Consider the following 19,158-nt stretch of genomic DNA (forward strand, 5'->3'; position numbering starts at 1 on the left):
AGCGTTTGGTTCCTAACAAACACTATACAAAATGAATTAACATTGGTGTTTAATGAAAAGTGGCCCTATCAGTTCCATCGACATTCTAGGTACACCCAAAAGTGCAGACACTATTTCAGTGCGGAGTAGACTGAGCCAAGTAAAAGCAAAGCCTATGCGAGTGGCATGCTTAGATTGCAAGAAGAGGAAGCCTGTTCACCAAGTTTTTCTTTCTGTTTGCTTTGTGAATTGGCATTTTATTTGGTCTCAGATTCTAGAAATACTTTATAGTGACACAGCTCTTGATACTCATGCATAAGGAGGTATGAAAGATATTTTGGAAGAAGGAATAAGAATATTCAGGATTTTCTTGAGAGGCCTGGAACACAAGCCCTATGAGAAGAGGCTGAGGGGGCTGAGGTTGTTCAGCCAGGAGAAGAGGAGGCTCAGGACAGACCTCATTGCTGTCTACAACTACCTGAAGGGATATCTCTACTCCTAGGTAACCAGCAACAGAACAAGGGGACGCAATTTCAAGTTGTGCCAGGGGAGATATAGGTTTGATATTAGAAGGAAGTTCTTCATAGAGAGAGTGATTTGCCATTGGAATGGGCTGCCCAGGGAGGTGGTGGGGTTGCTGTCCCTGGAGGTGTTCAAGAAAAGACTGGATGAGACACTTAGTGTCATAGTCTAGTTGATTGGCTAGGGCTGGGTGCTAGGTTGGACTGGATGATCTTGGAGGTCTCTTCCAACCTGGTTGATTCTGTGATTCTCTCAATTGCCCTCTAAAGTATGTAGTGGTGACTAGAATCTGTGCTCAGTCAGTGAAGGTAATAAAATTACTAGTAGAACAACTGAGATGCAAGGGGGAAAGGCATAATTCTTCCAGACAAGGCCACAGAAGACTATTCTATGCATGGTCTCAGGAAGAGAGTTGCTTCCCTTTGCAGTTGTCACTGATGAAAGTTATATAAAAGCAGTAATAAATCCAAAGTGAAACTTGACAAATATGGGTGGGAAATAAAAAAGGTAAACAGTACATTGCAGATGCAAACTGCAAGACAAGGGTTTTGCACTTTGGAGGGACCATTTGATTATCTGGCTTGCTACAGAAGTGAAACACCATGACACGATTTGCCTTTCTAACATGGACTCGAAATATCCTCTAGATGTGGGTTGAAGATTTGCATTTTGTGTGTTTTTTATTGTCTAATTTTATGCATGAAAATAAGTTCTGAGTTTCTGATTGGGTTATTAAACTTCAACCTCATTTGTTTTGAAGTATTATGAATGCTGTATTGCAAAACATTGACTCTAGAACGTGGAACCAATTCACAAAATGCCACTAGCAGGGGTGATTCAGTGGTTATCAAACTTGCAACTAGAATGGTTATGAGAGTTCCTGCATAGAACGTGATACTGACATGCTGGATCAGAGCCTTACTCTCCCTTGTGATGAACATTTTTTTCTGGTCCCATAGATAAATGTTGCAACCACTTAAGTTTAGGTAGCTTTGGATTTCAGAATCTTAGATTATAGTGCCTTCTATAAGTTCATTTCTGTATGGATTCTTTGAAAGGATGACATATATATTTGACACTTGAAACACCTAAAAAGTTTCCATGGTATTCTTTATACTAGTTTCAATTATGAAACTGATATAAATAAATAGATCATCTTCAAGTGCTGTTCAAATTAATTTAAAAGTATCTTGATCTTTCTTGACAAAAAACAGCTTAAACCAGCTTTTATTTAAGAGAAGGAGGGGAAGAGAGAATGATTGTTCCTGTTCAACTCATGCTATTACTATGACTTGTCTAAAGTGGTTTTTTCAAGGCTATGGCTTGTCTTTCAGTGATATAAAAATGGCATCTAAATAGCTTCTAGTATTTGAGCTTTGGTACCTTTGAATAGCAAAAAAATAATGTTTCTTTAGCTACTAACAAAGGCTTTTTCTGCGTAAGAACAATAAGACTTCTCAGAAGGTCCCTGACTTCGCTTTAAAAGCCCAACCTCTTTCTAACTGTTTGGCGCCACAGAGTGGTAAGATTCTACACTACTCTCAATAATCAATTGATGAGTTTTCTAATTATAAGCTCATAATCTCCCTCTGAAAGAAACGTACAATAAAAAATATTCTACTTCCTGGAGATAGGCATAGCTCAAGAAAACTGGAATTTACATTTTAAACATTAAAGTTTCCAACCATGTGGGATAGAGTGTTTCCCTTGGGGGACATTTTCACGGATGAATGGTGATTTTTCAAAATGCCTGTGAACATGTGTCCAGTGCCAGGAAAAAAAGCAGAAATATGTTGAGACATCACAGTAAAAATGGCTGTAGCCAGTCAAAGCAGGGGGCTGTGCAGACTGGTATCCAGTTACTTGGGTTTTGTCCTCAGCCCATGGAAGTGAATGTCATTAGCTGAAATTACTATCCCAGTCTCCAATTGCTTTATGGTTCAGGGACTTTGTGATCAGAAGTATTGTATTTTGAAACATTTTTATTTTTTTCTTCCATGGGTTAGTCCAGCTACCTTTGAACAAATGTCAAGACCCAAAATATCTTAGAATGCTGAGTGTCATGGTTTGGATAACTCATTGGACAAATCGTCTGCTCGTCTTTTTTGATGCATCTTATTTTTTATAGAGACAGTGAAAAATGCTGTTACAAATTGCTGTCATATTCCATTTAAGTAATTTCTCTTCAAGACTGAAGCTACCTACTCTCTTTAATAGTTTCATAAAGAAGCCTCTTTGGCTATCCTTCTTACTCAACCTCACACTTTTGGCAGCCTTACTATATTCTTTTTGTGTAGAGATGAACATTACACGCAATATTCAGGCATAGGTGTATTTATGCATTGATGCTTTCCAGTTTGTTTTTTATTCTCTCCTTAGCAATTTCTTACACTGTGATTGCTTTTCTTGGTCTCTGTGAGATCTTTGGAATACAGCAGAGCACAGTAAAGCCACATCACAAGTAATTCAAGGGTCTATTGCTGCTTATCAGTGGAACAGAAATTACAAAACCTTTTCCAGGTAGTTAGGTCTAATAACCCATGCCTGGTGAGTGCCCAAAGGTGGTATGTGAGGTAGTTCTAAGAAATTTGTTTTGGCTACTGGAAGTGTTGTGCTCTTGGAAGAGCAGAGCGATTGATGTATGAGGATCTTGTATGCTATTCTTTATTTTCTTCAGATGCCTCTTTGCTTTATATTGCACTATAAAGTGTGTTTTCTTCAGGTGTTAGCTGATGGCTCCCTTACATCCTAACTCCTCTCACTGGAAAAAATTGGGGAGAGAAAACCTATTTCAGAAAGCTGCTATAAAGTTACCCCTAATATTATCAGAAAATGAACTGGAATACAGAGAGTTGAAACCCTGGAAAGAGTTCCCGTGAAACTGGGCAACCTATGGGAAGAGGGTAAAATGTGCAGGTATTGAACCGAGCTTGAGGAATGGAAGTCTTAGTTTAGCTTATTGGAGACTTTGCTTGCACTTAAAGAGGATGCTGTGTGTGATTTCATTGCAAGGTCACAAATAACAGGAGCATGCAATCTCTCTTCAAGTCCATCATTTCATGTAGGGCTCTACCACGCATGGTACCAAATAATGGTGTGAGTTTCCTATAAATGGAAATGATGGACCAACCAACATAAAAACGCCATTTCCCCGTATGTTTGGATGCTGTTAAACCTTTCCTCAAGAAGTCCTTTGGCCATGATCATGTCAGAAGTCAGAAGGTACTGTCAAACTTCAATGTTAAATGGGGATTTAGAAGTTTGTTTAAAGTGCTAAACAGATTCTTATGGACTCTATCTGCTTCAAATTTCTAAGAAAATCTCTGTTGGGTGAAAGTTAAGTGGCAATGAATGGGTTTCCTTATACTTTCCCCTTTTTCCTTACCAGAACATTGATCTTAAATCCTCATGGAAGCATGGCTGCTATGTTGAGCTGATATTTCATACTAATTGCTTTTACAGTAACCATTTTTACAAAGTGTGCAAGATTTCCCTTTTGCCACTCAGGAAATCAGGGGAAGACCATCCTATTTGATAGCCTATTGCAGATTCTCTTACTTGGTACATTCTATTCACATGGGAGCTGGGAGGATTGTTAGAAGTCATACAATGTATTTGTTGAACACTTCTGAAAAATAACCTGCTCTGGCTAAAAAGAAAATGCTTCTAGGAGTTTGTTTGGCATTTCACAGTTTAAGAAAATGTGGGAATGGTGAGAAATTAAGGACGGATTAATAAGGGCTGATCAAGAGAGATGGTTAAGTGCAGACAAACAAAATCATAGAATGCCAAATTGGAAGGGGCCTCAATCATCTGGTCTGACCTAGGTAATAGAGGTTTAAATGAAACGCAGGACTCTTTTCAACTGAGTTTCACTGGATTTTTGTAAAGTGTTTCTTCATGTTCTTTCTGCTCTTTAGGGGAAAATAGGGAAAGAAAGAAGGAAGAATTCGTTCCCAGAGGGAGGAGCATGATTGGCATTGGATGCTTCACTGGGGTTTGCTTTCTCTAGCTCCGAAATGCAGCCGGTTCTGGAGGGATCCTTCCAGCTGCTGTCTTCGGCAAGGACACAGGACGAGTGACGGTCACTTAAAACTGCTGAGGAAGCTCGGGAACCGAGACCGGAGTGCAGCTGCTCAGAAACGTTAGCTTTTGCCATCATCAGACTCATCAAAGCTACCATCAAGTTTTCCCAAGGTGAAGAGTGCATTTGAAAGTAAGGAAAGCTAGTCGCGCCTCACAGAGCCCAGCGGCCCTCGCGTTGGTTTCTCTTGTAGCGAAGGCCAGGATTTTGCAAAGAAACTCAGCTACCTGCTGCCGCGGTGCAGTCGGGGGCGAACAGCGCCGGGCGCCGCTAAGCCGCAGCAGCCTCGGCGGAAGCCTGCCGGGCTTCCCCAGCACCACGGAGGCGATCAGTCCGTCTTCCACGAGGTGGCGCTGGAGGCCGCTCCCGGACGCCCCTCCGGAGCACCCTGGTTGGCGGCGGGCGGCACGTGGTGAGGGCGTGGCGGTGGGGACCGGGAGGGGAAGCGGCGCCGGTAGGTGAGTGTGCCGGGTTCCTGCTTCTCTTTTTGCCCTTTCTCTCCGCCGCGGCCTCCGTGGCAGCGGTCTGGCGGCCGGCTGCTCTCCCTCCGCTCCCCTCCGGCCCCGTTGCCTACCGGATCCGCGCTGCCGCCCGCCTCGAGGCCGCTGGGGCGGAGGAGGTCCCGGGAGCTGCGCCTGGCTCGGCGGCGGTTGCCACCCGACCCGGCTTGGCTGAGTGCTGCTGTGCGTTACTTGGCGGTCTCAAAGCCTGAAGCTGTTGTACCGCAGCGGGGCCCGTGAGACGCTGTAAATCAGGCTCTCCCGGAGGCCACTGGATAGTTGTCGGGGCTCACGTGTTGGTTACCCTGCACGGGCACCGGCACGCTGGTGATTGCAGCGCAGTGGTGCCTGCTGCCTGGGGAGAGAGATTGAGGCCACCTGTTTTTAGAAAAAAAGAAAAGGAATGATGCTTTCTGGTTACTGGTCAGCTGGGACCAGGTAACAGACTGGGAGGTTTTATCTTTAGTGTTTATAAATCCGTGGAGGGAGGGTGCAAAGAGGATGGAGCGGGACTCGTCTACTGGTGCTTAGTGCCAGGACAGGAGGCCATAGGCACAGACTGAAACGCAGGAGAGTTCCTCTGAACATCAAGAAGCACTAGGTGTGTGAGGGTGTTCCAGCACTGGCACAGGCTGTCCGAAGAGGTTGTGGAGTCTGCATCCTTAGAACCATAAAAAAGCTACCTGTTTTCGGTCCTGTGTCCAGGTGGCCTAACTTGAGCAGGAGATTGAATCAGATGACCTCCAGAGCCTCTTCCAACATCGGCTGGTCTGTGATAATTGCATCAGGAATGGTGTGGTCAGCAGGAGCAGGGAGGTCATTCTGCCCCTGTACTCTGCACTGGTTAGACCACACCTTGAGTACTGTGTTCAGTTCTGGGCCCCCCAGTTTAGGAGGGACGTTGAGATGCTTGAGCGTGTACAGAGAAGGGTGACAAGGCTGGTGAGAGGCCTTGAGCACAGCCCTACGAGGAGAGGCTGAGGGAGCTGGGATTGTTTAGCCTGGAGAAGAGGAGGCTCAGGGCAGACCTCATTGCTGTCTACAACTACCTGAGGGGTGGTTGTGGCCAGGAGGAGGTTGCTCTCTTCTCTCAGGTGGCCAGCACCAGAACGAGAGGACACAGCCTCAGGCTGCGCCAGGGGAGATTTAGGCTGGAGGTGAGGAGAAAGTTCTTCACTGAGAGAGTCATTGGACACTGGAATGGGCTGCCCGGGGAGGTGGTGGAGTCGCCGTCCCTGGAGCTGTTCAAGGCAGGATTGGACGTGGCACTTGGTGCCATGGTCTGGCCTTGGGCTCTGTGGTAAAGGGTTGGACTTGATGATCTGTGAGGTCTCTTCCAGCCCTGATGATACTGTGATACTGTGATAATGACCTAGTGCACCTAAAATTGTTACTACTTTAAGGCAGAAAAAATAATATTTGCAACATCCATTATAGCAAATAAAGACTTGGTTGATACATCTTAATGAAACAAAACTGTGTTGCTCCACAGATCTAACTTTAATGCAATTTCAAAGAGACGTAAACAGTAAAACAGCATCAGAAGTTTTGTGGTGTTTCCACGTGTCTGTGTGATATTTTCAAACCTATATAGAGGTATGCTGCAGGCTACAGAAAGAGGAAGTAAAAACTCCAGTGACACAGTTTGTCATTCAGCAAATCTTGTTTTCTATGACTTCTGTGTTGTGGAACCCATGAGGGCTGGGTAAATTTTGGGCAAAGTGTTTGAAATAATTGAATTTGATAATCTTGAAAAAATACAAATTGCACAGCTAATGCAATAAGTGTAGTTTCAGGATGGTGGGGGAAAAAAAAAACATCATAGGAAGCTTTTAAAACAATTTTTTTTTTTTTAGCAGGTTTTACAATCTGCTAAAATGGTTTTAAAGAAGAAGAAGGAAATTCAGGTGGATGCATTTTTTCTTGATCAACAGCAGCTTGAAAAACTTCAAAGTAAGTAGAATATTTTTGTCTGGACTGTGTAATTTCTTTTTCTGTTAGTTGAATACCTTTGTGTAGCTACTGGAATTGATTGTTTTTCTCCCATTATGTTTTGTTTCTGGTGATTTTGTCTTGTGGGTTTTAGGTGTGTTTGCTCTTTTGTGGTTTATTTTTATTTTGAAATGATAATGACTTCTTAGCCTTGACAGAGTTAGAATAATCCTTTAGAGCACCATATCTTTGGTTGGAAAGCTCTTTTCTTTGTTTCATTATTCGTGGGGAAGGTGATAGAAGCTCCTACTTTTAATCCCACTTGCAAGTCTACCCAAGTACTAGCTTTAGTATGAGGGATCATAGAATCAACCAAGTTGGAAGAGACCTCCAAGATCATCCAGTCCAATCTAGCATCCAGCCCTTTCCAGTCAGCTAGACCATGGCACTAAATGCCTCATCCAGTCTTTTCTTGAACACCTCCAGGGATGGTGACCCCACCACCTCCCTGTGCAGCTTATTCCAATGACAAATCACTCCCTCTGTGAAGAACTTCCTTCTAACAGTGAGTTTTAAAGAATCATGGGACAGTTGCAGGGAATCTCTGGAGGCCATCTTGAGTGCATTTTCCTAGTCTTTGTATTTACTGTAGTGAACTTGCTTTGAAGATGCTGTTCAAACACTTTTATTTAGTGATTGGTTGTATGGTGAAGTTGGTTTTGGTTTTTGAAATTATTGTTTAATGAGATAAGCTTACAGCAATCTTTACTTGGAAAAATCCAACAACATAAAAACCATACTGGAGAGAGTCTAGTGAAGGGCTACTGATGATGATGGATCTTTCCTGCAAGGAAAGGCTGAGAGAGCTGGGACTTTTCAGTGTGATGAAGAGAAGGCTTAGCAGGGAATCTCAATCAATGTGTAAAATACATCTGAAGGGAGGATGTAAAGCAAACAGAGCCAGACTGTTTTCTGTGTTGAACAGTGATGGGACAGGAGACATGAGTACAAACTAAACCACAAGATGTTCTGAGCGCTGCCACAGGTTTCCCAGGGAAGTTGTGGAGTCTCTCTTCTTGAAGGTGTTCAAAGCTGTCTGTCTGTAGTCCTGGGCAGCCTGCTCTGGGTGACACTACTTGAGAAGGATCAGATGACCTCTAGAGGTCACTTCTAGCTTCAGTCTTGCTGTGGTTTTGTGAAACTGGTGTTCATACTGAAGACAAAGCCTACTATTGTGTTGCTGTGAAACAGATGGGTTTTTATTTGTTGGAAAAAAAATTGTGCTAAGGAGTTGTAACCTAAGAGATTGTAGCACCAGTAGGTTTAATGAAACAGGAGAACCCCTTAAGAATTAAGCAGTCATTTCTTAAGTTAGGAGTTCTTTATATCACTTATTGTAATTCCTTTCTAAAAAGAGTTTCATCTTCCATTGTAGGGTTTTCAAAGGATGGAGAGCAAAACCTGGCATCTCTGCTTCTGCACTGCATGCAGCTAAGCAATGGCATCCAGCAGATTCAGTGTATTAAACAAGTAAGACTTCACTGTTAGTGTGGTTTGTACTTACTGACAGTCTGTCAGGTCCCTAACCCTTGACAACATAATTCTAAAATAAACTTGATAATGTCTTGAACATTCCTGGGAGCATGTAAAAATCAGTGGTTACTGTTGCATGTGCAGACAGAAATGTAGTTCTTTGACTTAAATTAGCAAGGGCTGCAGTGCTAAAGATGATGGAAGACAAGCAATACCAAGTTTTCTGGTTTGTATGTCTTTATTTTTGATATTAGAGGTGTTCTTGGAACATTATTCAATACTTAAAACTCAATAGGATATGGTAAACAAAAGACAGTTTTGCACCATGTCCTTGAATGAGAGGGAGCTCTGCCTCAGCTAGTGATGAGAGCGTGTCTCAGTCTGAAAGTTAGGAAAGAGACACGGTTCTTTTAAACCATTCCCATGTGTAAAATTGAGGCACAAATGAGGCCAAATATCAAAGTCAGGCTATTTATTAAAGGGTAAACAAAACAGACAAAGGAATAAAAAAAGCAAGATAGGGGGAGGGAGAATGGAGAAAGAGAGATTACCCCAGGATACTTTTCTTTCTTTGGCTGGGAGTGGGGGAAGATGTTCCAGGATCTGAGTCCTTCTCGGCTTATGATGTCTTCAGCCAGAAGAGGGGGAGATGTCTGAGAATCCTGTTGAGTTTCAGCATGTAGCTTGGTCCATGATGTTTTCCCTCCACTGAGCAGGTCATAACTCATGACTTTTTATACTGTTCATTTATCACAGTACACCTAGCTCACATTAATACTGTATAAGTGGATTTCCAGGGATCTCAAGGGGTTGGTGCCCCTGTTTGCCTCCCACCCATTTACTCTGCCAACCCCTGGGGCAGTAGTTGCATTATCACGCGAGCCACTCAGGATATGCTTATTTCTGTTGAGACGTTCCTCAGTTCTTGATGTAATCATCACCTCCCCAGGTGATTTGCATGTTCAGAGAAAGACCTCTCTCAGAGTATATAGAGTTTTTGTCAATCATATGTTCTGTTGATTACAGATTAGACCATTGGTGAAGAAGATGGATCAAAACTCTCCATGTGATCCCATGGTTAAAGCTTGTTTAGATGTTTTGGGAGAAATGTATTTCTCATTGGGTATGAAGAATCCCTTGAAAAAAGTATTAGCAAGGTAAAAGCCTGATTAGTAAGCCTTTATGGTTTTTAAAATGCACTTCTTACCTAGAAATTAGTAACTTTTCATGTGCTACTAATTGCTGTAGTTTTAGGACTTAAAATTTGTGGTCCTAGTATGTGACTATATTCTGGTTTTCTTTCTTGCTTTGTTAAAAATCTTAATAATACAGTATATAGAATTGAATAAATAACTTGAAAGTATTATTTAGAACTGTTTCTTTACTGGAAGGATGCCACAGTGTGTAATTAACACTTTGATTTTTAAAATCCAATATTAGAGTAGAGATTTAAAATACTTCTGTTTAGAAAAAACTAACTTGCAACATCACGAGGGGGCTGCTCAGAGGAATTACAACTAAACTGTCATTTCTTCTGCCCATTTAAAAAAAGATCTGTTGCAAAATTATTGTGGTATTTCTTCAGCAAATTTATTACAACCTTAACAGTTTTATGATCCAGTGCTTGGCTGTCTTCATTTTGATGTCCAGTAATGCTGAGAGACGCAGGACTTCCATCCTGTATTCAGTTGCATACTAGGGCTTAATACCTTTGTGACAGACATTCTAGCTCCCAAATTAGGGCAGACCTCTTTCTTTTAAGACAGAATACATTTTCATGCAGGAAGCAACATCTGTCTGTTATTGGAGTTTTAGCTGACATTGACTTTGAGTATGAGCTAACTGATAGTGTCCTTTCTTACTGTTGCAGTTCACTAAACTGTCTTCCTGAACAGTTTATGACACTAGCTGTACAAAGCTTTGCATGCTGCCTTAGGGAGGAACTGAAAACCACAGATGTATGGTTGTACAGAAAGGTGTTGGACAACCTTGCTTCCTGCATGGAGGACTTCAGCTTAGGTATGATGGCTTTGAAAATCTTGAATTCTGTTTTAACTTGCTCAGCATTCGTTGTGTTTTGGTGTAGCACATAAAGTAATGTTTACATTTGATCTAAAATAGATAGCATTGGCTAGTATTCAGTAGTTAAAATGTGTTTTCTTTCTTCTAGGTAGCTCAAGTATTAAAAACCTGTTTGAGGAAGGTAAAGTTACATTTATGATTTCACTATAGATTACTGGGGCGTGTGTGTGTGTGTGAAGTAATAGCATGAAGTAGCATTAAGGTCTATCAGATCTTACTTCCTCTTGGTTAATTTTGAATAACTAGTACCCTCACATGCTACTTCTTTTGTCACAGACTTTGTCTCATTTTGTACCTTGAATTTCCAGGACTCTATCTTGCGTTACTGTTAAGTCCTAGATACAGATCTGAAGATGTACCAGTGAGTGATTCTCAAAAGGCCGGGGCAGTTAATGGTAGTTTAAGTGAAGTATTCTCAGTTCTATGCCTCATCAGGAAATTGGATAAGATAACACTGAGCTGTCTTGACTGTAGCAAGTACAGGATTTCTGTAGCAAGAGTTTTGTTTGCCAATAATTCAGCAGAAGTTTCATCTCCTGGGAATATGGGAGAGCTTGACATACTATGCTCTCAGCATGCAAGTAATGTTTACAGCTTCCTGTGGACCTTCTGTTCCTGCTCTGTCTTGAGCTCTTGGTCATTTTCACTGAGGAGCCAGACCTCTCAATAGGTCACAGGATTAGGCCAAATCAATTGGAAAAACCACTTGTTTTGTACCAGACTGTTATAAACTACCTTGAGATTTGGCTTTACCATTGCTTCTTTGGGTCTGCACTGAAATGCCAGTTTAATTTGTATACAAAGTGGAAGAAACACCACTATATGGATAATGGTTTATTGTGCCTGGTTGTGTTGTGTATTGCTTTGCTGGAATTTTTATGTTCAGTTTGCCTTTTAAATAAATCCATACCATAATTATTTTCCCTAGTTCTTCAGTTTCTGCCGAAGTCACTACTTGACATACAGGAAGAAAACAGGCAAGTGAATTCAGTAGAAGCTGTATTTTATCTGTTTTTATTTTATGCTTGTGAGATGGTCTGGTGTGGTTTGAAATGTCACTCTGATAGCCATACATGGATGAAAGATGGAAATGTTGTTTTACAATGGTATGTGTATTTAAATTTAAAAAGGCTGTTGTTGAGCAGTTTTGGAGTTTTTTTATATGTATCAATATGATGATTATAAAACAAGAGAGGAAAGGAAGAAAAAGGTACTGATCATAGAGTCGCAGAATCAGTCAGGGTTGGAAGGGACCACAAGGATCATCTAGTTCCAACATCCCTGCCATGGGCAGGGACACCCTGTCCTAGATCAGGCTGGCCAGAGCCTCATCCAACCTGGCATTAAACACCTCCAGGGATGGGGCCTCAACCACCTCTCTGGGCAACCCATTTCAGGCTCTCACCGGTCTTATGTTGAAGAACTTCCTCTTCATGTCCAGTCTGAATCTCCCCACCTCTAGTTTTGTTCCATTCCCCCTAGTGCTGTCACTACCTGATAGCCTAGAAAGTCCCTCCCCAGCTTTTTTGTAGCCCCCCTCTTGACTGTGTTGTCTCGTCAAAAACCCAGGGGAGAAGAATCCATAGTTTAGTGTCTTGTACTTTAAAAATGTGCATGTTATCTGTCTTTGTATGAGAAGGAAGTCTATTCATAGAAATGTGCTTTACACATATAGGAAGAATGAGAAAGGAGCAACACTGTTTTCTGTTGGTCTTTTAGGAAAGTTTCTGGGAAAAATCAGCTCTGCTCAGACAGAATCAAATGAGTGAAAATTTGTTATAGGAACCTGCAGAAATTGCAGCAAAATGTGTCATTATGTTTGTTAACTTCATTTTAAAATACTAATCTTGAGACATAGAATCATAGAATCAACCAGGCTGGAAGAGACCTCAAAGATCATTCAGTCCAACCTAGCACCCATCCCTATCTAGTCAACTAGACCATGGCACTAAGTGCCTCATCCAGTCGTCTCTTGAAGACCTCCAGGGACGGTGCCTCCACCACCTCCCTGGGCAGCCCATTCCAGTGCCAATCACTCTGTCTGTGAAGAACTTCCTCCTAACATCCAGCCTATACTTTCCTCGCCACAATTTGAGACTGTGTTCCCTTGTTCTGTTGCTGGTTGCCTGGGAGAAGAGGCCACCCCCCACCTGGCTACAATGTCCCTTCAGGTAGTTGTAGACAGCAGTGAGGTCCCCCCTGAGTCTCCTCTAGGCTAAACACCCCCAGCTCCCTCAGCCTCTCCTCATAGGATTTGTGTTCCAGGCCTTTCACCAGCTTTGTTGCCCTTCTCTGGACACAGTCCAACACCTCAGCATCGCTCCTGAATTGAGAGGCCCAGAACTGGACACAGTACTCAAGGTGTGGCCTGACCAGAGTCATCTTGTTTTCCTGTAGTTATCTATCTTGTCAACCCAATAAGTTAATATTTACCATTAATTGTCTCTGAAGTTGGCTGAACATAGTTTTGTGGGGATGGTAAAATATGGTCTTCATTTTCTATTTGTGTCCATGTCTGTCTTGTCTGTTTTCCACAGAAAGAATCATGGAAATCATATTGTTCAGACTCAGTTGATGCATGATTTACTGCTAGGCATTAAAGTGTCAATGATGCTTGTGCAGAAACTACCAGAAAATTTCCAGGGAAGTCTTTGGAAACACCATGAGTCTTCTATATGGCAAAGCATGTGTAGTTTATTGAGAAGCTCCACAAACTTCCTGATAGATGGTAAGCTCAGTAACATTCAAACTCAGATATTTTCAGTTAAGCCCAGTTTGTGTTTGCAGTAAACAGAGTGTCTGTATGAAAACTCAGTTGAGCTTGAATGGTAGTAGGAACACCTGAGATTAATGGTAGTAGGAGCAGCAGTAGGTTTTTCTTAACAGCCTATGATTTATAGGTCATAATTTTGCAGTGTACAGTTTAACTTGTCCTACTACCAAAAAACCCAAGGTATTTCCTCTTACTAATAATGTAGAGACTAACAAATATTTTTGAGACTTACTGAATCCCTATGCTTACCAAAAATTTGTGTATCCCTGTAAATTATGCTGTCAATGTTGTAATTTATATGCCAAATTAATATTGACATTTATTTTTATATTACTATCCAGATGAAAAGTATTAATAACTATGGAATTGTGTACGTTTTCTGGCAAGATTTAATATTACAAGGTTCAACTGCACGGTTGTGGTTATTTACATACAGGAAAACAGGCAATTCAAACAATTAAGGAAAACCAGAAACACAAACAAATCAAACTGGGAAGAGAATTCTGTGGTCAACGTGCTGCTTGCCCTTTTGGGGGCACTTTCTACTAAGGCAGGAGGCACAACAGAATTTATGATTACAGACTCAAAACTTTAATTACAAAGAGGCTTTGTAGAATATTTACTCACAAGCTAGTGTCTCTGGATTTCTGGAGCTGCATTATAGTGTCAGACAGTACCCAAAGCATGTGGAGGGGTTGCTGTCAGTGGTTTGAAAGCTGCTGGAGGCTTTGGAGTTTTCCCCAGGCTATAGCAGGAAGGTGGAGTTTAGCAGAGTCTCTGCCCTGGTCTTGACTCCTTCCAGGATGGATGGTGTGCGGGCAGACACGATGTCTTGCTGGTGGCGAATTCTTGCCACAGTGTGGAGGAACTTAATGCCTTCTCCTAGCAAACTGAGGCATGACAGTTTCCAGGTGGACAAGCTTGTACATCAATGCTTGTAATGCAGCAAAGCTGGTCTGGAGCTCAAGGCACAGCAAAATAAGGCAGAGCATGTTGTCAGAGCAGAGAGCATGAGGCAAAGCACCACGTTTTCACCTCACCCACATCTTTTATTAACTGCCTGAGTGTAATGGCTTCTTTGGCCACAGAGATTCACCAATCAGAATGGCACTTTGCCAAAACTGACCACATTAGGTGAAACCAGGAGCTTGCTTTCCCCTTATTTGGGAAGACACAGACCATGCCTAAACAAGTGTATGCACCTTGTTTACTACTGCAAGAACAAGGCTGAGCAAGTCTTGGACCCTCAAACTGGGTGTCTTCTCGTCTGTGCTCTGTTCCTCCCTTCAGCAGAGGGGGAAGGGGATCACGGGACCATGCCTGGGCAAGCCAGGACACCTATTAGGCCTATATTGACCTTCCATGACACAGAACTATTTATTGGTGCAGTATCACTAATTCTGCTTACTTAGACAGATTTTTGTACAATAGAATTTAATATAAATATAACTTCAATATAAATGTCAATAGGGTGTGCCTCCATCCTTGCCTCACTGGGCAGGTCTATATTTTCCATCTGTTAAAATATATTAATGGTTTCCTATTACAATAGAATAGAAATTGATTAATCCTTGCTCTCCAGGTGCACATATGTGACCATATAACACCAAACAGCCTAGGAAAATTCAGTACCATATTTATAAGTTTGGTTCTAGCACAGAAAGTTTGCTGCACTCTAATGTAAACTATCTTTCTCTACTATGTAGCAAGTGTCCTGCAAACTGTCCAGTCTACTTCAGGACTGGCTGTTATTCTGTTTACTAAAGCTATGTATGAGCCAGTTGAAGAGTTACCTTCCTTGGTAAGTGCATTTCTTCCCTAAAGACTGAAATGTCATGGTGTTGCTAGGCACCACTGCCAGTGTTGTTCAGAGGTCTTGCTGTGAGTCAAGCAGGAATTGTTAGCCTTCAGTCTTTTTCTGGAGTGTAAATTCTTTATTGTCTCCTTACCATAGGAGATAAAAGTAGGGTTTTGAATTAGAGAAAAACAGTGTACAAAATATCTCTTTAGATCACGGAATCTCAGTTATGCACAAAGTAGTTTTTCTCTTGTGCTGTGTTGTTTTGTTATTCCAGATCAGTGATTTGCTTCTTGGGTCAGTGAAACACACAGATGTGCCAGCATGGTTTATGAGTAACTGTGGGACTCTGTATATGGAAGAAATCCCTGACTCGGTCCTTCTCTTTCTTTGCCATGGAGCACTGGCTATGCTGGAATGGAAGAATGGCAGCATGGGTGAAAATGGGGAGAAACTGTTACTAGATATTGCATCAGTCTTGTTGTCTTTGAGTTCAGAGTAAGCCTGTGTTTTCATTTGTTTTCAAGGGGGGTGCTAATCTTTTTGCTTCTGTTTTTGCATGGCTCACATGGTCCTGTTGGAACATCTCTTTGATGTATTCAAGGTCATGATACTAGTTTTTTCCACAGATCATGAGATCTTTTTAATGCAGCAAGAGTAACTCTCTCAGTTGGAAAAATATGCCTTGATATTGCCTAGATAGCATGCAGGAGAAAATTGTAACTTCGAACTAAAATAAAGCAGCAGATCCTATGTACAGGATCAGATCCTCAGTACAGAGGAAAACAAAATGTGCCCATGAATAGAATTACTTGAAGTAAGATGGCACTTCAATTTTTTTTCAGGTTGCAAGCATCGCTTGCTTGGATTATCTGCACTACTGAATAGCAGAGTAAAATGTGCATTCAGTTCAACCTTTATTCCTGCCTTGGACATAATTCCTGTGATTTTGTTTTTACACACATGGTGCTGAGTATTTATGGTTTTATATGGCAATAAAGTGTTTTTTATACTTTGAGAAGGCATGCAATAATGTAACATTGCTCAAATATGTGGATATTCATTTTAAATTGTTGTTTTTAAAATAGCAAGTGTAGTAGCTTGTCAGTTTTCTTTTCCCCATATTTAGGCATTGTAGTTGTGACCAGTTAACAGCATGTCAGGTGACTAAGTATTAAATAACTTTGCAGCATCCAATTTGTCACCTATCTGTGTTAGCTCCTTTTGTTCAGTGAGCAGCTTAGTGTCTCCTCATATGTTTTGTTGCAATGTAAATTAAGGTGATGAATAATTCATAGAATCATAAAATCAACCAGGTTGGAAGAGACCTCCAAGACCATCCAGTCCACCCTAGCACCCAGCCCTATCCAGTCAGCTAGCCCATGGCACTAAGTGCCCCGTCCAGTCTTTTCTTGAACACCTCCAGGAATGGTAACTCCACCACCTCCCTGAGCAGCCCATTCCAATGCTAGATCACTCTCTCTGTGAAGAACTTCCTCCTAACACCCAGAGCCTATAAAAACCTGACAAATGCAAATAATGAGCTCTGTGATCTGTTTGTTTTTTTTGTTGTTGTTTCTGAAAGGTTAAAAGAATCCAGTATGGCGACGTCTCTGTCTAGGATCCTTGCTATTTGGACTAATTCAGCACTGGCTGCCATTGTCTCAGCTTCCCCAGATCTAAAAATCAAACTTAATGGGAACTCAGACCTGATTGGGAAACTGCTGGGATACATTTATACACACTGGGAACACCCTCTGGATGCTGTTAGACACCAAACCAAACTGATATTCAAGAATCTTCTTCAGATACACCGGAACACCATTACTGGAAACAATGAGGAATCAGACCCGTTCTTTGCAAGGCTGCTAAAGCGTTTAATGAGCTTGGAATGGCATGTAAAAGGGAAATATGCTTCTCTTGGCTGTCTTGTGGAATGTGTGGGCACTGAAAGTATACTCCAGTTGGACAGAACAATTCCAGCGCAGATCTTGGACGTGATGAGTGATCAGTCTCTTGCACCGTACGCTAGTGATCTTTTGGAGACCATGTTTACAAATCACAAAGCCCATTTTACATTGAATTCTCAAGAAAGCACTTGGATTGACCAGTGGCATGACATCTGGGTTTCTCCTCTTTTAGTAATGTTGTGTGAAGGAAACCATGACCAAGCTACATACATAACAGATTACTATTTGCCAAAATTGCTCAAACGTAGCCCTGATAGTCTGAGCTACATGATTAGAGTTCTTCAGGCTTCTGCAGGTGCTAACCTAGGTAAGAAAATACATACTGTACTTGTGATTATGAGGGGTTTTTTAAGTGATCTTTTGCTAGTATTGACAATAGTTTGGGAGAAAAATTGCAGCTGGTTATTATTGCTGTAAATATTTCAAGGGGAAATTCATAATTCTCATGAATGTGTCTTCATGTCATAAGCAAAAATAGCTACTCTAACTGTGGGCGCCTTACTGCTCTCTCTACGTGCCAAGCTTTACATGCTGGTGTTCTTTAACACTGTTTTTGTGTTACTTTTCTGTTTACTTTTTGCACAAGCGTGTCCTGAAGCAGGGCTTTACAGGGTGCTTTTTGTTGCAAGTATGTGGATATGACATTTTTTGGTTCTCTTCTAATTTCAGTGTAATTTAGTGTATTTGTAAAATGAGGGCTTTTGAGACCTCAAAAGGTTCTTCTTGCTATGTTCAAGACAGAGATTTTTGGAAACCAGGCAATTTAGAAATAATTTAAACTATGGCAGGTTTATGGAGTAAAAAATGAAAGGAGGATCACAGGCTTACAGGATCTTCTGTTCTGTTTTACTTCCTTTGCCAGTTTCAGTTCCAAGCAGGCTTTGACCTTCCTTGTTGCTTTCCTACAGGCCCTGACTACTTCTCTTATAGTTCTCCCAAGTGACAGATTCCTTCTTCCATGAATTGCAAGATTCCTTCTTCCCTGAGATTTCCTTCAGGAGCTCCTTATTCAGCCATGCAGCTCTCCAAGCACTTTTACCTGATTTTTCACTCAGGGGCACACAGCTGGCTTGGGCTTGGAGGAAGTAGTCTTTAAAAATTAGCCAACTTTCTTGGGCTCCTTTCCCCACCGGAGCCTTAGCCCATGGGATTGCTGCAAGCATGTCCCTGAAGAGCACAAAGTTAGCTCTGCAGAAGTCCAGGGTTGCAATTCTACTTCTTGCTCTGATTCTACCCTTTAGAATACTGAACTCCACCATGTCATGGTCACTGTCCCCAAGGCTGTTCTTGACCGTAATGTCCTCAACCAGTCCCTCTTTATTAGTTAATAGAAGGTCCGGCCGTGCACCTCTCTTTGTTGGCTTCTCCACAACCTGCATCAGGAAGTTATCATTGATACACTGCAAGAGTCTTTTGGACTGTCTGTGCCTGGCTGTGTGATCTTCCCAGCAAACATCAGGGTGATTGAAGTCTCCCATGAGTACCAAGGAGTTAACTCTAGAGGCTACATCCAGCTGTCTGTAGAAGGCCTCATCAACGACTTCCTCTTGGTCTGGTGGTCTATAGTAGACCCCTACCACAATTTCATCTCCTTTTCCACATCCCCTAATTCTTACCCACAAGCTTTCAACCTGTTCTGCTCCCTCCCTTGGACAGAACTTAGCACATTTTAGTTGCTCTTGCACATAGAGAGCAACTCCCCAACCCCGTCTTGCTGGTCTGTCCTTCCTGAACAGTCCAGAGCCATCCATGACAGCATTCATGGGAGCTGTCCCACCATGTCTCGGTGATGGCAATTACATCACAGTTATTCAGCCTAACACAGATCTCCAGCTCCTCCCGCTTATTCCCCATGCTCTGTGCATTGCCATATAAGAATTTCAGGGAGGGAATTTATCTGTTGGCGGCTTCTCTTGCAGCCTGACCATTCCCAGCCTCTTCCATGGCCCCCAACCTAGCAGTAAGCTCTGGATAAAGGATCAAGG

At 42.0% G+C, this 19,158-nt stretch overlaps 1 protein-coding gene across 1 annotated transcript in view; it reads left to right on the forward strand.

The window, feature by feature from the left end:
* The first annotated feature begins 5,261 nt into the window (after positions 1–5,261).
* Positions 5,262–19,158, forward strand: part of THADA (THADA armadillo repeat containing) — a 128,111-nt gene continuing 114,214 nt past the window's right edge. Inside the window, exons 1-11 of the mRNA XM_064158409.1 lie at positions 5,262–5,523; positions 6,942–7,038; positions 8,453–8,547; positions 9,577–9,707; positions 10,421–10,569; positions 10,721–10,753; positions 11,561–11,613; positions 13,174–13,360; positions 15,112–15,206; positions 15,481–15,701; positions 16,789–17,480. Coding sequence (XP_064014479.1) covers positions 6,963–7,038; positions 8,453–8,547; positions 9,577–9,707; positions 10,421–10,569; positions 10,721–10,753; positions 11,561–11,613; positions 13,174–13,360; positions 15,112–15,206; positions 15,481–15,701; positions 16,789–17,480 — 1,732 coding nt within the window. The 5' untranslated portion in view covers positions 5,262–5,523; positions 6,942–6,962. The remainder of the gene's footprint in view (positions 5,524–6,941; positions 7,039–8,452; positions 8,548–9,576; positions 9,708–10,420; positions 10,570–10,720; positions 10,754–11,560; positions 11,614–13,173; positions 13,361–15,111; positions 15,207–15,480; positions 15,702–16,788; positions 17,481–19,158) is intronic.

This window comes from Pogoniulus pusillus, chromosome 18 (genome assembly GCF_015220805.1).
Source record: "Pogoniulus pusillus isolate bPogPus1 chromosome 18, bPogPus1.pri, whole genome shotgun sequence".
Classification (NCBI taxonomy): Eukaryota; Metazoa; Chordata; class Aves; order Piciformes; family Lybiidae; genus Pogoniulus; species Pogoniulus pusillus.